The following is a 24,205-nucleotide window of genomic DNA, read 5'->3' on the forward strand; positions in this document are numbered from 1 at the left end:
CAATTTGCTTGTATCCACCCCAGTGCTTAGTACAGTGCCTGGCACATAGCTCAACAAATACCATCATTATTACCAAGCACTGGGGTAAATACAAGATTATCGGGTTGGACACATTCCCTGTCCCCCATGAGGCTCACTGTCTTAATTCTCATTTTACAGATTCATTCATTCATTCAATCGTATTTATTGGGCGCTTACTGTGTGCAGAGCACTGTACTAAGCGCTTGGGAGGAGGGAAGTGATTTGCCCAAGGTCACACAGCAGACGATTGGCAGAATGGAGGTTAGAACTCAGGTCTTTCTGATTCCCAAGCCTGTGCTCTGTCCACTAGACGACACTGCTTCTCACATCCTGTCAGGGCTGTCAGGGTGGTCTGATTGAGGGGTCCTAAGTAGGAGGAGGGCAGGGTCACCCTGGGAAGCAGCGTGGCTCAATGGAAAGAGCCCGGGCTTTGAAGTCAGAGGTCATGGGTTCAAATCCAGGCTCTGCCAATTGCCAGCTGTGTGATTTGGGGCAAGTAACTTAATTTCTCTGGGCCTCAGTTACCTCATCTATAAAATGGGGATTAAGACTGTGAGCCCCCCGTGGGACAAACTGATCACCTTATAACCTCCCCACCACTTAGAACAGTGCTTTCGGCCCTACTGAGCGCTCACCCCCTCCAGGAGGCCTTCCCACACTGAGCCCCTTCCTTCCTCTTCCCCTTGTCCCCCTCTCCATCCCCCCATCTTACCTCCTTCCCTTCCCCACAGCACATGTTTATATGTACATATGTTTGTACATATTTATTACTCTTTTTATTTATTTATTATACTTGTACATATCTATTCTATTTTTTTTATTTTGTTAGTATGTTTGGTTTTGTTCTCTGTCTCCCCCTTTTAGACTGTGAGCCCACTGTTGGGTAGGGACTGTCTCTATGTGTTGCCAACTTGGACTTCCCAAGCGCTTAGTACAGTGCTCTGCACACAGTAAGCGCTCAATAAATACGATTGATGATGATGATGATGATGATGATGATGCTTTGCACATAGTCAGTGCTTAATAAATGCCATCATTATTATTATTATTATTACCTCCCTCTGGCTGATGCTTGGCGGGGGGGGAAGGGGTATTCCCGCCTCCCGGGGGGCTTGTACCAGAAGGAAGCTTCCAAAGACACTCTCGCCCCGAGCACTGCTTCATCATCATCATAATGATGGTATTTGTTCACTATTCATTCCTTCATTCAATCATATTTATTGAGCGCTTACTGTGTGCAGAGCACTGTACTAAGCGCTTGGGAAGTACAAGTTGGCAACATACTCTGTCAGTGGGATTTCAATCTATCAGTGGGATTTACTGAGTACTTACCATATGCATCGAGCACTATTTTATTTTATTTTGTTAGTATGTTCGGTTTTGTTCTCTGTCTCCCCCTTTTAGACTGTGAGCCCACTGTTGGGTAGGGACTGTCTCTATATGTTGCCAACTTGTACTTCCCAAGCGCTTAGTACAGTGCTTTGCACACAGTAAGCGCTCAATAAATACGATTGATTGATTGATTGATTAAGCACTGGGGTAGATACAAGCTAATCAGGTTGAACACAGTTCCTGTCCTACGTGGGGCTCACAGTCTTAATCCCCATTTTACAGGTGAGGTAACTGAGGCCCAGAGAAGAGAAGGGACTTGCCCAAGGTCACACAGCAAAGTGGCGGGACCGGGATTAGAACCCAGGTCCTTCTGACTCCCAAGCCCAGGCTCTATCCATTAGGCCATGCTGCTTCTTCATCATCATCATCCACGGTAGCTATTGAGCACTTACTGTGCACAGAGCACTGTATAATAATAAATAATAATAATAATGGCATTTATTAAGTGCTTACTATGTGCAAAGCACTGTTCTAAGCGCTGGGGAGGTTACAAGGCAATCAGGTTGGACCACGGGGGCTCACAGTTTTAATCCCCAATTTACAGATGAGGTAACTGAGGCACAGAGAAGTTAAGTGACTTGCCCAAAGTCACACAGCTGACAGTTGGCAGAGCCGGAATTTGAACCCATGACCTCTGACTCCAAAACCCGGGCTCTTTCCACTGAGCCACTCTGCTTCTCTATCAAACCAGGCTGGTCACCAACAGGTCACATGCAGGTTAGACATGGAGATACATGGGACAGCAGTCAATCAGGGGTATTTGTTGAGCACCTAGGGTGTGCTGAGCACTATACTGAGCGCTTGGGAGAGTTCAGTAGAATTAGCATAGACATGATCCCTGCCCTCAGGGAGCTTCCAGTCTACTGTGTGCAGAGCACCTTACTGAGCAGATAATAATATAAGAATTTTGATATGTGTTAAGCACTATGTGCCAGGCACTGTACTAAGCGCTGGGGTAGATATGAGTTAATCAGGTTGGCCCCAGTTCGTGTCCCACTTGGGGCTCACAGTCTTAATCCCCATTTTACAGATGAGGGAACTGAGGCCCAGAGAAGTGACTTGCTCAAGGTCACGAGCAAGACACGTGGCAGAGCAGGGAATGGAATAGATATGTACAAGTAAAATAAATAAATATATAAACACATATTTGACTTTGAGCCCCACATGGGACAACCTGATTACCCTGTAACCTCCCCAGCGCTTAGAACAGTGCTTTGCACATAGTAAGCGCTTAATAAATGACATCATTATTATTATTATTTGAACCCAGGTCCTTCTGACTTTCACGTCCACGTTCATTCATTCAATCATATTTATTGAGTGCTTACTGTGTGCAGAGCACTGGACTAAGCGCTTGGGAAGTACGAGTTGGCAACATCTAGAGACGGGCCCTGCCCAACAGCGGGCTCACAGTCTAGAAGGGGGAGACGGACGACAAAACAAAACATAGTCACAGAATAAAATAAATAGAATAGTAAAGTGAAATAAATAGAGTAATAAATCTGTACAAACTTATATACAGGTGCTGTGGGGGTGGGGGGGGGAAGGAGGGGAAGAGGAAGGAGGGGGCTCTGTCTGGGGGTCCATTAGGCCTTGCTGCTTCTCATGCTGCTTCTATACTGAGTGCTTGGGAGAGTTCAATAGAATGATTCTAGACACGGTCCCTGTTCTCATCCTATCCCGTCTGGACTACTGCATCAGCCTTCTCTCTGACCTCCCCTCCTCGTGTCTCTCTCCACTTCAATCCACACTTCATGCTGCTGCCCGGATTATCTTTGTCCAGAAACGCTCTGGGCATGTTACTCCCCTCCTCAAAAATCTCCAGTGGCTACCAATCAATCTGCGCATCAGGCAGAAACTCCTCACCCTGGGCTTCCAGGCTGTCCATCCATCCCCTCGCCCCCTCCTACCTCACCTCCCTTCTGTCCTTCTCCAGCCCAGCCCACACCCTCCGCTCCTCCACCGCTGATCTCCTCACCGTCCCTCGCTCTCGCCTGTCCCGCCATCGACCCCCGGCCCACGTCATCCCTCGGGCCTGGAATGCCCCCAATCCCTCTGCCCATCCGCCAAGCTCGCTCTCTTCATCCCTTCAAGGCCCTACTGAGAGCTCACCTCCTCCAGGAGGCCTTCCCAGACTGAGCCCCTTCCTTCCTCTCCCCCTCGTCCCCCTCTCCATCCCCCCCATCTTACCTCCTTCCCTTCCCCACAGCACCTGTATATATGTTTGTACATATTTTTTTACTCTATTTATTTATTTTATTTGTACATATCTACTCTGTTTATTTTATTTTGTTAGTATGTTTGGTTTTGTTCTCTGTCTCCCCCTTTTAGACTGTGAGCCCACTGTTGGGTAGGGACTGTTTCTATATGTTGCAAGCTTGTACTTCCCAAGTGCTTAGTACAGTGCTCTGCACATAGTAAGCGCTCAATAAATACGATTGATGATGATGATGTTCTCAGAGAGCTTCCAGTCTACTGTGTGCAGAGCCCTGTACTGAGCACCTGGAAGAGTCCAGTAGAGTTAGTAGACACGATCCTTACCCTAAGGGAGCTTCTAGTCTACTGTGTGCGGAGCACTGTACTAATCGCTTGGCAGAGTCCAGTAGGGATAGCAAGGGAGGAGGAGCAGCGTGGCTCGGTGGAGAAGAGTCCGGGCTTTGGAGTCAGAGGTCGTGGGGTCGAATCCTGGCTCCGCCACATGTCTGCTGTGTGACCTTGGGCAAGTCACTTAACTTCTCTGAGCCTCAGTTACCTCATCTGGAAAATGGGGATTAAGACTGTGAACCCCACGTGGGACAACCTGACCACTTTGTATCCCCCCCAGCGCTTAGAACAGTGCTTTGCACATAGTAAGCGCTTAACAAATGCCAACATTATTATTATTATTATTCTCTGAGCCTCAGTTACCTCATCTGGAAAATGGGGATTAAGACTGTGAACCCCACGTGGGACAACCTGACCACTGTGTATCCCCCCCAGCACTTAGAACAGTGCTTTGCACATAGTAAGCGCTTAACAAATGCCAACATTATTATTATTATTTTTCTCTGAGCCTCAGTTACCTCATCTGGAAAATGGGGATTAAGACTGTGAACCCCACGTGGGACAACCTGATCACTTTGTATCCCCCCCAGTGCTTAGAACAGTGCTCGGCACATTGTAAGCGCTTAACAAATGCCAACATTATTATTATTATTATTAACTATTCTGGGCCTCAGTTATCTCATCTTATTTATTTATTTTACTTGTACATATCTATTCTATTTATTTTATTCTGTTAGTATGTTTGGTTTTGTTCTCTGTCTCCCCCTTTTAGACTGTGAGCCCACTGTTGGGTAGGGACTGTCTCTGTATGTTGCCAACTTGGACTTCCCAAGCGCCTATTGATGCCTATCTACTATCTATAGAGAAGCACTGTGGCTCAATGGAAAGAGCCCGGGCTTGGGAATCAGAGGTAATGGGTTCAAATCCTGTCTCTGCCACTTGTCAGCTGGGTGACCTTGGGCAAGTCACTTAACTTCTCTGAGCCTCAGTTACCTCATCTGGAAAATGGGGATTAAGACTGTGAGCCCCATGTGGGACAACTTGATCACCTTGTATCCACTCCCAGCGCTTAGAACAGTGCTCTGCACATAGGAAGCGCTTAACAAATGCCATTATTATTATTATAGTAAACAGGATCCCTGCCTTCAAGGCGCTTCGAGTCCACAGCAAAATCCAGCGGCATCCGTGCACAATTTGGCGGAAGATTGTCCATGTCCGCCAACCCCCGGAGCATTCCTCGGGGGACCCCTGAACCTCTCCCTCCCCCAGAGCAGCCCCCCTATTCATTCATTCATTCAATCGTATTTATTGAGCGCTTACTGTGTGCAGAGCCCTGTACTGAGCGCTTGGGAAGTACAAGTCGGCAACATATAGAGATGGTCCCCATCATCATCATCAATCGTATTTATTGAGCGCTTACTGTGTGCAGAGCACTGTACTAAGCGCTTGGGAAGTACAAGTTGGCAACATATATCCTACCCAACAACAGGCTCACAGTCTAGAAGGGGGAGACGGACAACAAAACAAAACATATGGACAGGTGTCAGGTCCTCAGAATAAATAGAAATAAAGCTAGATGCACATCATTAACAAAATAAATAGAATAGTAAATATGTACAAGTAAAATAAATAGAGTAATAAATCTGTACAAACATATATACAGGTGCTGTGGGGAGGGGAAGGAGGTAGGGTGAGGGGGATGGGAAGGAGGAGAGGAAAGAGGGAGCTCAGTCTGGGAAGGCCTCCTGGAGGAGGTGAGCTTTCAATAGGGCTTTGAAGGGAGGAAGAGAGCTAGCTTGGCGCTTACTATGTGCAAAGCACTGTTCTAAGCGAAGTACTTTGTTCAATAGAAGAATTTTACCTACCCCTTTCTGGGCCATTTCAGATTGGCTCCAGTAGTGTCCCTAAACATGACGATGATGGCATTTATTAAGTGCTTACTATGTGCAAAGCACTGTTAGAAGCGCTGGGGAGGTTACAAGGTGATCAGGTTGTTCCCCGGAGGGCTCACAGTCTTAATCCCCATTTTACAGATGAGGGAACTGAGGCTCAAAGAAGTGAAGTGACTTGCCCAAAGTCACACAGCTGACAAGTGGCGGGGCTGGGATTTGAACCCATGACCTCTGACTCCAAAGTCCCGGCTCTTTCCACTGAGTCACGCTGCTTCTCCACACAACACACACGCTCCCCACCACACATGCACTACTACTTCTGAGGCCCAGGACTCGGAGCGGGGAGAGGGGCAGGAGCAGCAGGGAAGGGAAGCGGGCATGGGACACAAACCCCAGGAGACCAGGCGCCCTGAAGAGAACTAACCGGGGTCTCTGTGTTTTTATTCCAGTGGAATGGGGTACATCTTGGGCTCCACGGTGGCCCAGGCCAAGGAAGATTGGCGCTGGGCCTTTAGGGTAAGTCTGGGTTTCATGTCCACTGCAGCCAGGTTGCCCCGTGCCGGCCGGTGATGACCCCCGTCCACCCCAACCCTGCTGGAGTGCTTGGCACTGGTCCTCGGCCCCCGGGTCCTGGACCAGATGTGTATGAGGTATTTTCCAGACGCTTCCCGTCTCCACCTCCCTGCTGTCTCTGTCTGTCTCCTTCCTTCTGCCCCTGAGTCTCTTTCATGTGTGTCTCTGTTCATTCATTGTCAGTCGTATTCATTCATTCATTCATTCATTCAATCGTATTTATTGAGCGCTTACTGTGTGCAGAGCACTGTACTAGCGTTTGGGAAGTACAAGTTGGCAACATATAGAGATGGTCCATATAATGATGGTATTTGTTAAGCACTTTCTATGTGCAAAGTATTACTGAGCACTTACTGTGTGCAAAGCATTGTACTAAGTGGTTGGGAGAGTACAATAGAACAATAAACAGACACATTCCCTGCTCACAGTTTAGAGACTGTCTCTCTCTCTGTCTCTCCTCCTTTCTTTCTTTTTTCCTTCCTTCCTTCCTTCCTTCCTTCCTTCCTTCCTTCCTTCCTTCCTTCCTTTCCTTCCTTCCTTTCTTTCCTTCCTTCCTTTCTTCCTTTCTTTTTCTCTTTCTTTCTTTCTTTCTTTTTCTTTCTTTCTTTCTTCCTTTCTTTCTTTCTTTCTTTCTTTCTTTCCTTCTTTCCTTCTTTCCTTCTTTCCTTCCTTTCTTCCTTTCTTCCTTCCTTCCTTCCTTTCTTTCTTTCTTTCTTTCTTTCTTTCTTTCTTTCTTTCTTTCTTTCTTTCTTTCTTTCTTTCTTTCTTTCTCTTTCTTCCTTCCTTCCTTCCTTCCTTCCTTTCTTTCCTTCTTTCCCTCTCCCTTTCCTCCTCCTCCCCGCACAGTAGCACATCTGGTCCATATGTAGATACTCCGCTCTGACAGTGAGCAGAAAAGTGGGATTTTTCTAACCCCCAAACGGTATCTTTTACAAAGCTGCATTCCCCTTGGCCACGGAAGAGAAATTGGGTCTGATGGAGAGATTGTTGAGGAACCAAAACTTGGGCCTAGAATGAGTTCTTCTACGGCAGGGAGGGGGCTTTGACACTCTCCTCCCCCAAATCACCTGAAGGACATAAGCACCCACCAACACCAACGTTGAAGGTGGGGCACCCCTCCCTCTTGAGCCTCCAGTAGGAAAATCAGTGGAAAGAGCACAGCCCTGGGAGTCAGGAGGTCATGGGTTCTAATCCCAGCTCCTCCACTTACCTGCTGTGAGACCTAGGGCGAGTCACTTCACTGCTCTGGGCCTCGGTTCCCTCATCCGTAAAATGGGGCCCAGAAGCCGAGTCTCTGTCCAGCTGGGGAGGTTGGGGTGGACGGGGGCAGGGGCCACTCTGGCGAGCCCTGGGCTTTGTCCGCACAGATCATGCCATCCCTGGAGGTGGTGGCTTTGGTCCTTCTGCTCCTGGTGGTACCGGACCCTCCCCGCGGGGCAGCAGAGAAGGGGAGGGGGCCCAGCCCTTCCCACAGCTCCTGGATGCAGGACATCAAGTACCTGGGCCGCAAGTAAGTGGCAGGGCCAGACCTCCTTCCTTCCTCTCTCCTGCAACCTGGGGCCTGCAGGCCAGGGAAGACCCCTCCGAGGGGCTAGGAGGTTGGGGGAGTTCCGGTTCGGGGGCGGTCTGTAGCCTGGGCACCCGCTGGGTCCCCTGGTTTACAATTCAGTTGGAGAAGTAGCGTGGCCTTGTGGAAAGACAAATGAGCCTGGGTGTCTCTATATGTTGCCAACTTGTACTTCCCAAGCGCTTAGTACAGTGCTACCTGGGCACCCGCTGGGTCCCCTGGTTTACAATTCAATTGGAGGAGTAGCGTGGCCTTGTGGAAAGACAAATGAGCCTGGGTGTCTCTATATGTTGCCAACTTGTACTTCCCAAGCACTTAGTACAGTGCTCTGGACACAGTAAGCGCTCAATAAATATGACTGAATGAATGAGTCAGAGGACCTGGGTTCTAATTCCAGTTCTGCCAAATGCTTGCTGTGTGTGACCTTGGGCAAGTCACTTCATTTGGGAAGCAGCATGGCTCAGGGGAAAGAGCCCAGGCTTTGGAGTCAGACATCATGGGTTCAAATCCCAGCTCTGCCGATTGTCAGCTGTGTGACTCTGGGCAAGTCACTTCACTTCTCTGTGCCTCAGTTCCCTCATCTGTAAAATGGGGATTAAGACCGTGAGCCCCACGTGGGACAACCTGATCACCTTGTATCCCCCCAGCGCTTAGAGCAGTCCTTTGCACATAGCGCTTAACAAATACCATCATTATTGTTATTATTATTATTTGTCCATGTCTCTGCCCTCCCAACTACTTAAACCGTGAGCCCCATGCTAGACTGTGAGCCCATTTCTCGACTGTGAGCCCGTTGTTGGGTAGGGACCGTCTCTATCTGTTGCTGACTTGGACTTCCCAAGCGCTTAGTATGGTGTTCTGCACACAGTAAGCGCTTAGTAAATATGATTGAATGAATGAGCTTGCATCTGCCCCAGCGCCTAGTACAGTGCTCTGCACACAGTAAGCGCTCAATAAATACGATTGAATGAATGAGTCAGAGGACCTGGGTTCTAATTCCAGTTCTGCCAAATGCTTGCTGTGTGTGACCTTGGGCAAGTCACTTCATTTGTTCATGTCTCAGCCCTCCCACCTACTTAAACCGTGAGTCCCATGCTAGACTGTGAGCCCATTTTTCGACTGTGAGCCCGTCGTTGGGTAGGGACCGTCTCTACCTGTTGCTGGCTTGGACTTCCCAAGCGCTTAGTACAGCGCTCTGCACACAGTAAGCGCTCAGTAAATACGATTGAATGAATGAATGAGCTTGCATCTGCCCCAGCGCCTAGTACAGTGCCTGGCACCTAGTAGGCGCTTAACAAATAGTTTTAGACTGTGAGCCCACTGTTGGGCAGGGACTGTCTCTATATGTTGCCAACTTGTACTTCCCAAGCGCTTAGTACAGTGCTCTGCACACAGTAAGCGCTCAATAAATACGATTGATGATGATGATGATGATGATTAAAAAGAAAAAAATGATTAGCTCCGGTCCCGGGGCCAATGGGCACAATCCGCCACCAGGCGGCGCTGTTCCCCAGGCTGAGCTCCGCGGTGTCATCGACTATAATCAATCAATCAATCGTATTTATTGAGCGCTTACTGTGTGCAGAGCACTGTACTAAGCGCTTGGGAAGTACAAGCTGGCAACATATAGAGACAGTCCCTACCCAACAGTGGGCTCACAGTCTAAAAGAGACTACAACAATAATCATTCACTCAATCGTATTTATTGAGCTCTTACTGTGTGCAGAGCACTGGACTAAGCGCTCAGTAATAATAATGCTGGTATTTGTTAAGCGCTTACTATGTGCCAAGCACTGTTCTAAGAGCTGGGGGAGATACAAGGTAACCAGGTTATCCCACGTGGGGCTCACAGTCTTCATCCCCATTTTACAGATGAGGGGCCTGAGGCCCAGAGAAGTGAAGTGACTTACCCAAGGTCACACAGCTGGCAAGTCGGGATTAGAACCCACGACCTCTGGCTCCCCAGCCCGGGCTCTTTCCACTGAGCCACGCGGCTTCTCATCCGACGTCTCACCAGTTGCCTCCTTGGACGATCAATCAATAAATCAATCATCATCATTAATCGTATTTATTGAGCGCTTACTGTGTGCAGAGCATTGTACTAAGCGCTTGGGAAGTATAAGTTGGCAACATATAGAGACAGTCCCTACCCAACAGTGGGCTCACAGTCTAAAAGTCTAAATCAATCATACTGACTGAGCGCTTACTAATAATATGTTTATATCTATAATTCTATTTTTTTGTACTGATGCTATTGATGCCTATCTACTATCTATAGAGAAGCATTGTGGCTCAATGGAAAGAGCCCGGTCTTGGGAATCAGAGGTCATGGGTTCAAATTCTGTCTCCACCACTTGTCAGCTGGGTGACCTTGGGCAAGTCACTTCACTTCTCTGGGCCTCAGTTACCTCATCTGTAAAATGGGGATGAAGACTGTGAGCCCCACGTGGGACAACTTGATCACCTTGTATCCTCCCCAGCGCTTAGAACAGTGCTTTGCACATAGTAAGCGCTTAACAAATGCCATCATTATTATTATTGTTGCTTGTTTTGTTCTGTTGTCTGTCTCCCCCCTTCTAGACTGTGAGCCTGTTGTTGGGTAGGGATTGTCTCTGTTGCTTAGTACAGTGCTCGTCACACAGTAAGCACTCAATAAATACGATTGAATGAATGAATGAATACTACTACTAATAATATTAATGGTTTTGGTTAAGCGCTTACTATGTGCCAAGCACTGTTCTAAGCACTGGGGTAGATACAAGGTCATCAGGTTATCCCACCTGGGGCTCTCAGGCTTAATGCCCATTTTACAGATGAGGAACTGAGGCACAGAGAAGTGAAGTGGCTTGCCCAAGGTCACACAGCAGACAAGTGGCAGAGCCGGGATTAGAATCCTGGTCCTCTGATTCCCAAGCCCGGGCTCTTTCCACTAAGCCATGCGGCTTCTCCCGCTGCTTACTACAGGAAGAGCGCTGTACTAAGTGCTTGGGAGAGTTCAATGGAACAGAGTTGGTAGATGTGACCCTTGCCCTCAAAGAGTTTATAGTCTGGAGTGGGAGATAGATGCTAAAATATCTTATAGAGAGGGGAATAATAACAATTAAGGTATTTAAGTGCTTACTAATAATAATGATGGCATTTATTAAGCATTTACTATGTGCAAAGCACTGTTCTAAGCCCTGGGGAGGTTACAAGGTGATCAGGTTGCCCCATGGGGGGCTCACAGTCTTAATCCCCATTTTACAGATGAGGGAACTGAGGCCCAGAGAAGTTAAGTGACTTGCCCAAAGTCACACAGCTGACAATTGGTGGAGCCAGGATTCATCATCAATCGTATTTATTGAGCGCTTACTATGTGCAGAGCACTGTACTAAGCGCTTAGCACTGTACTAAGCGCTTAGGAATAGAAAGAGACAAACCCATGACCTCTGACTCCAAAGCCCATGCTCTTTTCCACTGAGCCACGCTGCTTCTCCCTACTAAGTGCAGGGACTGTACTAACTGGCTGGGGTATGTGGATATGGACATAAATCCTGAGGGATTGAGGGTGAGTGAGCATCAGAGTGCTTGGGTGCGGGGCTGGGGGTGGGCCCTCACATGCATGGGCGATGCAGAAGGGAGGGAGAGTAGGACTAGTGATTAAATGTATTTTTTGAGCGCTTACTCTTTGCAGAGCATTCATTCATTCATTCAGTCGTATTTATTGAGCGCTTACGGTGTGCAGAGCACTGCACTAAGCGCTTGGGAAGTGCAAGTTGGCAACATATAGAGACGGTCATTATCGTCATCATCATCAATCGTATTTATTGAGCACTTACTGTGTGCAGAGCACTGGACTAAGCGCTTGGGAAGTACAAGTTGGCAACATATAGAGACAGTCCCTACCCAACAGCAGGCTCACAGTCTAAAAGGGGGAGACAGAGAACAAAACCAAACATGCTAACAAAATAAAATAAATAGAATAGATATGTACAAGTAAAATAAATAGAGTAATAAATATGTACAAACATATGTACATATATACAGGTGCTGTGGGGAAGGGAAGGAGGTAAGATGGGGGGATGGAGAGGGGGACGAGGGGGAGAGGAAGGAAGGGGCTCAGTCTGGGAAGGCCTCCTGGAGGAGGTGAGCTCTCAGTAGGTCCCTACCCAACAGTGGGCTCACAGTCTAGAAGGGGGAGACAGACAACAAAACAAAACATATTAACAAAATAAAATAAATAGAATAAATATGTACAAATAAAATAGAGTAATAAATACGTACAAACATATATACATATATACAGGTGCTGTGGGGAGAGGAAGGAGATAAGGGGGGGATGGGGAGGAGGGGGAGAGGAAGGAGGGGGCTCAGTCTGGGAAGGCCTCCTGAAGGAGGTGAGCTCTCAGTAGGGAAAATGGGGGAGGATCCCCCCAGGCCCAGGGCCCAGCACTGTACTGAGCACTTGGGAGAGCACGATCCAACAGAATCAGGAGACACGTTCCCTGTCCATAACAAGCTTACAGTCTAGAGGAGGAGATGTGATTTTAGACTGTGAGCCCACTGTTGGGTAGGGACTGTCTCTATATGTTGCCAATTTGTACTTCCCAAGCGCTTAGTACAGTGCTCTGCACATAATAAGCGCTCAATAAATACAATTGATGATGATGATGTGATTTTAGGGGGGCTTTGAAGATGGGGAGAAACAGTGGGCTGTTGGCTATAAAGGGGGAGTGACTTCCAAGCTGGAGGGAGGATGAGGGCAAGGGGTCATCAGTAAGACAGACAAAATGGAAATACAGTGAGCGGGTTGGTATTAATAATAATAATAATGATGGCATTTGTTAAGCGCTTACTATGTGCAAAGCACTGTTCTAAGCGCTGGGGGGGGATACAATGTGATCAAGTTGTCCCACGTGGGGCTCACAGTCTTAATCCCCGTTTTTACAGATGAGGTAACTGAGGCTCAGAGAAGTTAAGTGACTTGCCCAAGGTCACACAGCAGACTTGTGGTGGAGCCGGGATTCGAACCCATGACCTCTGACTCCAAAGCCCGGGCTCTTTCCACTGAGCCACGCTTATTAGAGGAACCGAGTCTGCCAGCTCGGGGAGAGCGGATAGGTAGGAGGGAGAGAGCTGACTGAGTAGTTTAGAGAAGGTTGGCAAGGAATTTCTGCTTTTTTATGGTATTTTTTAAAGCGCTTTCTATGCGCCAGGCACCGTACTAAGGGCTGGGGTCGATAAAATCTCATCAGGATGGACACCGTGGGGGGCTCAGAGTCTTCATTCCCATTTTTCATTTGAGATAACTGAGGCACAGAGAAGTGAAGTGACTTCTCCAAGGTCACGCAGCAGACCAGGGGTGGAGCCGGGATTAGAACCCCCATCCTTCTGACTCCCGGGCTCGGTCCACTGTGATAAGCAGTAATGATCATCATCATCATCATCATCAATCGTATTTACTGAGCGCTTACTGTGTGCAGAGCACTGTACTAAGCGCTTGGGAAGTCCAAGTTGGCAACATATAGAGACAGTCCCTACCCAACAGTGGGTTCACAGTCTAAAAAGGGGAGACACAGAACAAAACCAAACATACTAACAAAATAAAATAAATAGAATAGATATGGACAAGTAAAATAAATAAATAAATGATCCAGAGAAGCTCCCTCAGGTTGGGGCGGCTGATGGGGTGAGGGGAGAAACCTGTCCGAGCTTGAAGCCGCTGCGGGTAACAGCGTCCGCGCTGACGTTTAGAAGATGCCTTGTGAAACCTTTGGAGAAGAGGATGCGCGGCACACGGCGAACAACGGTGCCTTTGTCCTTCCCCACCGGCTCCGGGCTTTAATTTTACAATCAAAGCCATCTCACACCCGAGCGCTCTCTCTCACCCAGGCTCCCACCCAGCCGCCTGGCCATCTGCCGCCCCGTTTTTTTCTCTTTATCGTATTTGTTAAGTGCTTACTATGTGCCAGTTGTGGGCCAGTTTTAGACTGTGAGCCCACTGTTGGGTAGGGACTGTCTCTATATGTTGCCAATTTGTACTTCCCAAGCGCTTAGTACAGTCCTCTGCACAGAGTAAGCGCTCAATAAATACGATTGATGATGATGATGATGTGCCAGGCCCTGTAATAATGACAATAACAACAACAACAACAACAATAACAATAATAATAATAATAATAATGGCATTTGTTAAGTGCTTAGAGAAGCAGCGTGGCTCAGTGGAAAGAGCCCGGGCTTGGAAGTCAGAGGTCATGGGTCTGAATCCCGACTCCACCACTTGTGAGCTGTGTCACTTTGGGCAAGTCACTTAATCAATCAATCAATCAATCGTATTTATTGAGCGCTTACTGTGTGCAGAGCACTGTACTAAGCGCTTGGGAAGTACAAGTCGGGAAGTACTAGTTAAGTACAACTTAACTTCTCTGTGCCTCAGTTCCTTCTTCTGTAAAATGGGGATGAAGACTGTGAGCCCCACGTGGGGCAACCTTGATTATCTTGTATCTCCCCCAGTGCTTAGAACAGTGCTTGGCACATAGTAAGCGCCTAACAAATACCAACATTATTATTATTATTATTATTATTATTATTATTATTATTACCATGTGCAGAGCACTGGTCTAAGCACTGGGAAGGATACAAGGTGATCAGGTTGTCCCACGTGGGGCTCATGGTCTTAATCCCCATTTTACAGATGAGGTAACAGAGGGACAGAGAAGTTAAGTGACTTGCCCAAAGTCACACAGCTGACAAGCGGCAGAGCCGGGATTAGAACCCATGACCTTTGACTCCCAAGCCCGGGCTCTTTCCACTGAGCCACGCTGCTTCCCGTGTGTACTAAGTGCTGTACTAATCGCTGGGGTAGATACAAGATCATCAGGTTGGACACGGGCCCATTCCCACGTGGGGCTCACAGTTTCAATCCCCATTTTACAGAGGAGCCAACTGAGGCACAGGGAAGTGAAGTGACTTGCAGTCACATGGCAGACAAGTAACGGAGCTGGGATTAGAACCCAGGTCCTTCTGACTCCCGGGCCCGTGCTCTATCCACTAGGCCACACTGCTTCTCTGTCCCCGGGGAGGGGTAGCAGGATTCTGGTGGGGAAGTGGGGAAACTGAGGCAGGAGGACGGTGCAGCACAAGGTCAAAAAGGAAGTTCTGGAGTCCTGCCCTGACCCCGACGAGCTCCAGTGCTCTATCGATCAATCAGTCTGGAGCCCTTGACCAAGCTCTTGGAAGCAGTCAAACAGTGGTATTTACCGAGCACTTGCTGGGTGCCGAGCACAGTACCAAGTGCTCGGAGGGGTCCAATACAACAAGAATTGGAAGCTCCGAGTCCTGCCCCGGAGGAATCAATCAATCAATCGTATTTATTGAGCGCTTACTGTGTGCAGAGCACTGTACTAAGCGCTTGGGAAGTACAAGTTGGAATGAATTTATAACGCGCTGATTGACGGCGTTCCCATCCCTCTGCGGCCTGCCGGGCGGACCGTGGCTCCTCTCTCAATCCCGGAACCCTTCCGAGGGTAGGATGAACCCACATTTTCACCCCAACACAGGGTCTTGGGGGGACCCCCCTCCCCTTCTCCCTTCCTCCCCACCGATCTCCCCAATCCGAGGGTGTCTGCAGCCTCCCTGGGCCCCTCCCTTGAACCCTCCAGTCCAGCACAGCTCTCAATCAGTCAATCAATCAATCAATCAATCAATCGTATTTATTGAGCGCTTACTATGTGCAGAGCACTGTACTAAGCGCTTGGGAAGTACAAATTGGCAACACATAGAGACAGTCCCTACCCAACAGTGGGCTCACAGTCTAAAAGGGGGAGACAGAGAACAGAACCAAACATACCAACAAAATAAAATAAATAGGATAGAAATGTACAAGTAAAATAAATAAATAAATAAATAAATAAATAGAGTAATAAATATGTACAACCATATATACATATATACAGGTGCTGTGGGGAAGGGAAGGAGGTAATATGGGGGGATGGAGGGGGGACGAGGGGGAGAGGAAGGAAGGGGCTCAGTGTGGGAAGGCCTCCTGGAGGAGGTGAGCTCTCAGCAGGGCCTTGAAGGGAGGAAGAGAGCTAGCTTGGCTCTCCTGACACACAAGTCGCTCAGCACAGCTCTTCTCGCACGGTAGCAACCCTACTCCCCTCTCCACACACGGTAGTTGACAGGCTCTGCTTTGCCCGCCCTGTAGACGCCCAGCACAAGCAGAGGCCCAGCCCAGCTTTCGGTTAGCCAGTCAGTCAGTCGGTCGTATTTATTGAGCACTTACCGGGAGCAGAGCACTGTGCTAAATGCTTGGGAGGGTACAGTACAATACAACAGACACATTCCCTGCCCACAACAAGCTTACAGTTTAGCGTCTCCGTGTCCGACGATGGGAGGGCTTGGCCGTGGCCTTGACACCCGCCCCTCGCCTCTACAGCTGGAGTTTCATCTGGTCCTCCCTCGGCGTGACCGCGATGGGCTTCGTGTCCGGCGCCCTGGGCTTCTGGGGGCCGCGGTTTCTGTACCAGGCCCGTTTGTTCCTCGGCCTGGAGCCCCCCTGCCTCCAGACGCACTGCGACTCCTCAGACAGGTGAGGTGGTGGGGCCGGGCGGGTGGGGAGAAAGGGGAAAGGCACGAGGCCCCTTGAGGATTCTGGGGCCAAGGCTACTTGTGGTCCAGGGTAAGGTTACTCCCCTCCTCAAAAATCTCCAGTGGCTACCAATCAATCTGCGCATCAGGCAGAAACTCCTCACCCTGGGCTTCAAGGCTGTCCATCCATCCCCTGGCCCCCTCCTACCTCACCTCCTTTCTCTCCTTCTCCAGCCCAGCCCGCACCCTCCGCTCCTCCACCGCTAATCTCCTCACCGTACCTCGTTCTCGCTTGTCCCGCCATCGACCCCCGGCCCACATCATCCCCCGGGCCTGGAATGCCCCCAATCCCTCTGCCCATCCGCCAAGCTAGCTCTCTTCCTCCCTTCAAGGCCCTACTGAGAGCTCACCTCCTCCAGGAGGCCTTCCCACACTGAGCCCCTTCCTTCCTCTCCCCCTCGTCCCCCTCTCCATCCCCCCCATCTTACCTCCTTCCCTTCCCCACAGCACCTGTATATATGGATATATGTTTGTACATATTTATTACTCTATTTTACTTGTACAGATCTATTCTATTTATTTTATTTTGTTAATATGTTTGGTTTTGTTCTCCGTCTCCCCCTTTTAGACTGTGAGCCCACTGTTGGGTAGGGACTGTCTCTATATGTTGCCAACTTGTACTTCCCAAGCGCTTAGTCCAGTGCTCTGCACACAGTAAGTGCTCAATAAATACGATTGATTGATTGATTGATTAAGGTGTGCTGTCGCCTTCCCCGAGAGGGGCTTAAGAACCTCTTGGGAGTCTAAAGCCCAAAGATTCCTCTTCCCACTTCCCAGGTGGGGAAACTGAGGCCTGAGAGAAGGGGCCAGCCCGGGGTCCCCCAACAGGGAGGGGGCAGACAGGCGGGCTTCCCTATGCCACCCTACTGCCTAAGCCCCCACCACATGATGACTTGGAGAAGCAGCGTGGCTCAGTGGAAAGAGCACGGACTTTGGAGTCAGAGGTCACGGGTTCAAATCCCGGCTCTGCCAATTGTCAGCTGTGTGACCTTGGGCAAGTCACTTCACTTCTCTGGGCCTCTGTTACCTCATCTGTAAAATGGGGATGAAGACTGTGAGCCCCCCGTGGGACAACCTGATCACCTTGTAACCTCCCCAGCGCTTAGAGCAGCGCTTTGCACATAGTAAGCGCTTAATAAATGCTATCATTATTATTGTTATTATTATTATAAGTCACTTCACTTCTCTGGGCCTCAGTTCCCTCATCTGTAAAATGGGGATGAAGACTGTGAGCCCCCCGTGGGACAACCTGATCACCTTGTAACCTCCCCAGCGCTTAGAACAGCGCTTTGCAGCTAGTAAGCGCTTAATAAATGCTATCATTATTATTATTATTATTATTATTATAAGTCACTTCACTTCTCTGGGCCTCAGTTACCTCATCTGTAAAATGGGGATAAAGACTGTGAGCCCCCCGTGGGGCAACCTGATCACCTTGTAACCTCCCCAGCGCTTTGCACATAGTAAGGGCTTAATAAATGCCATTATTAATAAATTAATTAGCCCGCTCCCCTGGGGCCTTAGCCCAGCCCCTCAGTTGGCCACCGTTTGGGTGAGTAGATATCCTCACATGATGACCGTTGCATGTCCCTGACGCGCCCTCTTTTCCACCCCCAGCCTGATTTTTGGGGGGCTGGCCATCGGGACCGGAATCGTCGGGGTGATCCTGGGGGCCCAGGTGGCCCGCTACTTCAGGAAGTTCAGCCCCAAGGCGGATTCGCTCCTCTGCGCCTCGAGCCTGCTGGCGGCCTCCCCCTGCCTCCTCTTGGCCATCTTCTTCGCCTCCAAAAGCGTCGTGGTCACTTACGTGAGTAATAATGAAAATTGGGGTACTTATTGAGCACTCACCATGTGCCAAACACTGTTGTGAGCGCTGAGGTAGATGCAAGTTCATCAGGTTGGACACAGTCCCTGTCCCACATGGGGCTCACAGTCCCAGATGAGGCAACTGAGGCACGGAGAAGGACACACAGCAGACCGAGCGGAGGAGACAGGATTAGAACCCAAGTCCTTGTGTCTCCCAGGCCGGGGCTTGAGCCACTAGGTCACACTGCCTCTTTACTGAGTGTAGAGTGCTTACAGAGATTCACTTCCCTGGATTTGGGTTTTTTTTTTTTTTTGGCTCTAACCGTGATTTTTTTCTCCTGCTCCCCCTGCATAATAATAAATAATAATGGCATTTATTAAGCGCTTACTATGTGCAAAGCACCGTTCTAAGCGCTGAGGAGGTTACAAGAAGATCAGGTGGTCCCACGGGGGGCTCGCGGTCAATCCCCATTTTCCAGATGAGGTAACTGAGGCCCAGAGAAGTGAATAATAATGATGGCAGTCAATCCCCATTTTCCAGATGAGGTAACTGAGGCCCAGAGAAGTGAATAATAATGATGGTATTTATTAAGTGCTTACTATGTGCAAAGCACCGTTCTAAGTGCTGAGGAGGTTACAAGGAGATCAGGTGGTCCCACGGGGGGCTCACAGTCAATCCCCATTTTCCAGATGAGGTAACTGAGGCCCAGGGAATTGAATAATAATGATGGCATTTATTAAGAGCTTACTATGTGCAAAGCACCGTTCTAAGCGCTGGGGAGGTTACAAGGGGATCAGGTGGTCCCACGGGGGGCTCGCAGTCAATCCCCATTTTCCAGATGAGGTAACTGAGGCGCAGAGAAGTGAATAATAATGATGGCATTTATTAAGCGCTTACTATGTGCAAAGCACCGTTCTAAGCGCTGGGGAGGTTACCATGAGATCAGGTGGTCCCACGGGGGGCTCACAGTCAATCCCCATTTTCCAGATGAGGTAACTGAGGCCCAGAGAAGTGAATAATAATGATGGCATTTATTAAGTGCTTACTATGTGCAAAGCACCGTTCTAAACGCTGGGGAGGTTACAAGGCGATCAGGTGGTCCCACAGGGGGTTCACAGTCAATCCCCATTGATGAGGTAACTGAGGCCCAGAGAAGTGAAGTGTCTTGCCCAAAGTCACACAGCTGACAATTGGCAGAGCCGGGATTTGAACCCATGATCTCGGACTCCAAAGCCCGGGCTCTATTCCACTGATGCTGCCTGCCTTGTCAGAGATCCTGCAAGCCCCTCAGGGGCAGGGATTGGAGCCTTCCGCTTTCTTTGGACTCTCTCAGAGACCTCACACAGTGCTATGTACACAGTGGGTGCCCGGCGCACTGCTCCCATCTCCCTCTGTCCCCCTTCCCCTCTGATCCTGTCTCCCTCCCTCTCTCCCCTATCTGCCTCTCTTCCCCTCTCCCTTCCTTCCTCTTTCCATCTCTCCCTCCCGAAATTCCATCATTTCCCGGAGTGCACTGGGAGATTGGTGCCTGACCTTCCTTGCTTCCCAAGGACAAGACGGGGCGGGCCGGTGGGGGGACGGGATGGGACACAAGAGTCAGTTGGGATTAATCTCCCCTCACGGGGTGACCGGGTTTTCATTCCCAGCCCTTCTGGCTGAGGGGGGAGGGTCCCCGAGGACCAGAGGGCCGGGAGAGGGGCCACAATGTCCCCTGACTGCAGCAGGGACAACTCTAGCAGGACCGGCTGGATGGTGGGGCCGAGCGGATGGTCTTTTAGACTGTGAGCCCACTGTTGGTAGGGACTGTCTCTATATGTTGCCTATTTGTACTTCCCAAGCTCTTAGTACAGTGCTCTGCACACAGTAAGTGCTCAATAAATACGATTGATTGATTGATTGATTGATTGATTGATGGTCAGCGGGCACAGGGCCGGTTGCCTTGGATCAGAGAGGCCCAGAAGTCAGAAGGTCACGACTTCTAATCCCTGCTCTTCCACTTGTCTGCTGGGTGACGTCACTTCATTTTTCTGTGCCTCAGTTACCTCATCTGTAAAATGGGGGTTGGGACCGCGAGCCCCAAGTGGGACAGGGACTGTGTCCAACCTGCTTGGCTTGTATCCTCCCACAGTGCCTGGCACAGAGTAAGCACTTTACACATACCATTATTATTGTTATTATCAGAGAAGCAGCGTGGCTCATCATCATCAATCGTATTTATTGAGCGCTTACTATGTGCAGAGCACTGTACTAAGCGCTTGGGAAATACAAATTGGCAACACATAGAGACAGTCCCTACCCAACAGTGGGCTCACAGTCTAAAAGACTCAGTGGAAAGAGCGTGGGCTTTGGAGTCAGGGGTCGTGGGTTCAAATCCCGGCTCTGCCAGTTGTCAGCTGTGTGACTTTGGGCAAGTCACTTCACTTCTCTGGGCCTCAGTTCCCTCATCTGTCAAATGGGGATTAAGGCCGTGAGCCCCCCGTGGGCCAACCTGATCACCTAGTAACCTCCCCAGCGCTTAGAACAGTGCTTTGCGCATAGTAAGCGCTTAATAAATGCCATCATTATTATTATCTACATTTCCCTCTCCCCTCTGGACTCCTCCTCTCCCCTACCCCAACTTCTCTCTTTCCCCACGGCGCACGGCGCGGCACGACCATCAGCTCCTGTGTTGCCAGCTCAGCTCTTCCCTCCTCCATGATCCCCTCAGCAACCTTTTCCCCTTCCCCCAGTTACCGCCCCTCCTCCCCTCTGTCCAGCTCCCCTGTGACCCTCCCAGTTTCGCTTCCCCCCACCACTGGAGGAGGGGATCTCCAGGCTGCCGTCCCCCCCCAGCTCCCCTTAACATTCAGAAGAGGCCAGGACCCCACCTCATGTCTGACAAAGAGATGGGCATCAGGAGGGTCTCCCTGGGGGCTGGGGTCCCCCCACCCCTCCATCTGGGGGGGGCCGTCCCTCTGACCCGGCTGACCGGTGGGGACTCCAGGCCCATTCTGTCTGCCTGCTTGCCTGCCCATTCCTCAAATTAGCAAAGTGATGGGGTTGGGAGGCTTAATTACAGTGATTCCCGGTCCCCTATAACAACAGCGCTCTCCGCCAGCCTTCCTCACTCTAAAAATATTCCCTGCTTCCCCTGAGCAGCCCAGCCCTCCGGGTCCAACATCTCTGGGGCCAGAGTCAGGGTGTGGGCCCATGCCTTCTAGACTGTGAGCCCACTGTTGGGTAGGGACCGTCTCTATATGTTGCCAACTTGGACTTCCCAAGCGCTTAGTACGGTGCTCTGCACACAGTAAGCTCTCAATAAATATAACTGAATGAATGAACGCCTTCTGGGGGCTGGCCCTCCAGTCTGGGCCTCCTGGCTCCCTTCTTCGGCCCTGACCGTCGGGGGGTCTTGGTCCGGCCTGGCCGGTGAAGGTCTGGGGCTCTCCCAAGCGCTGGGCGCGGTGAACCGTCCCAGCTGGTGCTCAGGAAATGCTATCACTGCCCCTGTGAGCTCTCAGAAACACCGTTCGTTCATTCATTAAATCGTATTTATTGAGCGCTTACTGTGTGCAGCGCCCTGTACCAAGCGCTTGGGAAGTACAAGTTGGCAACATAGAGAGACGGTCCCTACCCAACAACGGGCTCACAGTCTAGAAGGGGGAGACAGTCAACAAAACAAAACATGTGGCCAGGTGTCAAAATCATCGGAACAAATAGAAATAAAGCTAGATGCACATCATCATCATCATCATCATCAATCGTATTTATAGAGTGCTTACTATGTGCAGAGCACTGTACTAAGCGCTTGGGAAGTACAAATTGGCAACATATGGAAACAGTCCCTACCCAACAGTGGGCTCACAGTCTAAAAGGGGGAGACAGAGAACAAAACCAAACATACTAACAAAATAAAATAAATAGGATAGATATGTACAAGTAAAATAAATAAATAAATAGAGTAATAAATCGTTAACAAGATAGAATAGTAAATACGTACAAGTAAAATAGAGTAATAAATCTGTACAAACATATACAGGTGCTGGGGGGAGGGGAAGGAGGTAGGGCGGTGGGGATGGGGAGGAGGAGAGGAAAAAGGGGGCTCAGTGTGGGAAGGCCTCCTGGAGGAGGTGAGCTCTCAGTAGGGCTCTGAAGGGAGGAAGAGAGCTACCTTGTTGGATGTATGGAGGAAGGGCATTCCGGGCCAGGGGGAGGACGTGGGCCGGGGGTCGACGGCAGGACAGGCGAGAATGAGGTACAGTGCTGTATGAACTTGGGCAAGTCACTTCACTTCTCTGGGCCTCAGTTCCCTCTTCTGTAAAATGGGGATTGAACCTGTGAGTCCCACGTGGGACTGGGACTGTGTACAACCTAGTTTGCTTGCATCCATTTCAGCACTTAGTACAGTGCCTGGCACGTAGTAACAAATACCACAGTTCATTCATTCAATCATATTTATTGAGCGCTTACTGTGTGCCCAGCCCTGTACTAAGCGCTTGGGAAGTCCAGGTTGGCAACATCTAGAGACGGTCCCTACCCAACAGCGGGCTCACAGTCTAGAAGGGGGAGACAGACAACAAAACTAAACATATTAACAAAATAAAATCATAGAATAAATATGTACAAGTAAAATAGAGTAATAAATACATACAAACATATATACATATATACAGGTGCTGTGGGGAGGGGAAGGAGGTAAGGTGGTGGGGAGGAGGAGGGGGAGGAAGAGGGAGAGGAAGGAAAGGGCTCAGTCTGGGAAGGCCAGTTATTATTATAATAATTATAATAATTATTATTCTGATTACCAACACAGCAAGCATCGGGTAGAGGGCTTTGCATATGGTAGGCACCCAGTACAGGGCTCTGAAGGTTGTAGACACCCAGTTCAGCACTCTGCACAGTCCTATGTACATAGTAGGCATCCATGACAGTGCTCTGCACTAGGTGCCCAGTACAGCACTCTACATGCAATAGATGCCCAGGACAGTGCTCTGCATTGGGTAGGCACCCAGTACAGAGCTTTGCAGGCCTTAGGTACTCTGCATACACAGTAACAATAATAATAATAATTTTGGTGTTTGTTAAGCGCTTAATATGTGCCAAACACTGTTCTAAGTGCTGGGATAGATACAAGGTAATCAGGTTGTCCCACGTGGGGCTCACAGTCTTAATCCCCATTTTACAGATGAGGTAACTGAGGCACAGAGAAGTTAAGTGACTTGCCCAAAGTCACACAACTGACAAGTGGCGGAGTCGGGATTTGAACCCACGACCTGTGACTCAGCCCAGGCTCTTTCCCCTGAGCCACGCTGCTTCTTTAGGAGACATCCAGTGCAGTGCTGTGCATTTAGTAGAGAAGCAGCGTGGCTCAATGGAAAGAGCCCGGGCTTTGGAGTCAGTGGTCATGGGTTCAAATTCCAGCTCCGCCAACGGCCAGCTGTGTGACCTTGGGCAAGTCACTTAACTTCTCTGTGCCTCAGTTACCTCATCTGTAAAATGGGGATTGACTGTGAGCCCCCCATGGGGCAACCTGATCACCTTGTATCGCCCCAGCGCTTAGAACAGTGCTTTGCACATAGTAAGCGCTTAATCAATCAATCAATCAATCAATCGTACTTATTGAGCGCTTACTGTGTGCAGAGCACTGTACTAAGCGCTTGGGAAGTCCAAGTTGGCAACATATAGAGACAGTCCCTACCCAACAGTGGGCTCATAGTCTGAAAGGGGGAGACAGAGAACAAAACCAAACATACTAACAAAATAAAATAAATAGAATAGATATGTACAAGTAAAATAAATAAA

The 24,205-nt window shown here is 49.4% G+C and overlaps 1 protein-coding gene across 1 annotated transcript in view; it reads left to right on the top strand.

The window, feature by feature from the left end:
* Positions 1–24,205, top strand: part of SPNS3 (sphingolipid transporter 3 (putative)) — a 65,761-nt gene that overhangs the window by 19,786 nt on the left and 21,770 nt on the right. The window contains exons 5-8 of the mRNA XM_038759859.1: positions 6,299–6,365; positions 7,790–7,932; positions 16,406–16,558; positions 18,235–18,424. Of these exons, the coding sequence (XP_038615787.1) occupies positions 6,299–6,365; positions 7,790–7,932; positions 16,406–16,558; positions 18,235–18,424 (553 nt within the window). The remainder of the gene's footprint in view (positions 1–6,298; positions 6,366–7,789; positions 7,933–16,405; positions 16,559–18,234; positions 18,425–24,205) is intronic.

This window comes from Tachyglossus aculeatus, chromosome 17 (assembly GCF_015852505.1).
Source record: "Tachyglossus aculeatus isolate mTacAcu1 chromosome 17, mTacAcu1.pri, whole genome shotgun sequence".
In the NCBI taxonomy this organism is placed as follows: domain Eukaryota; kingdom Metazoa; phylum Chordata; class Mammalia; order Monotremata; family Tachyglossidae; genus Tachyglossus; species Tachyglossus aculeatus.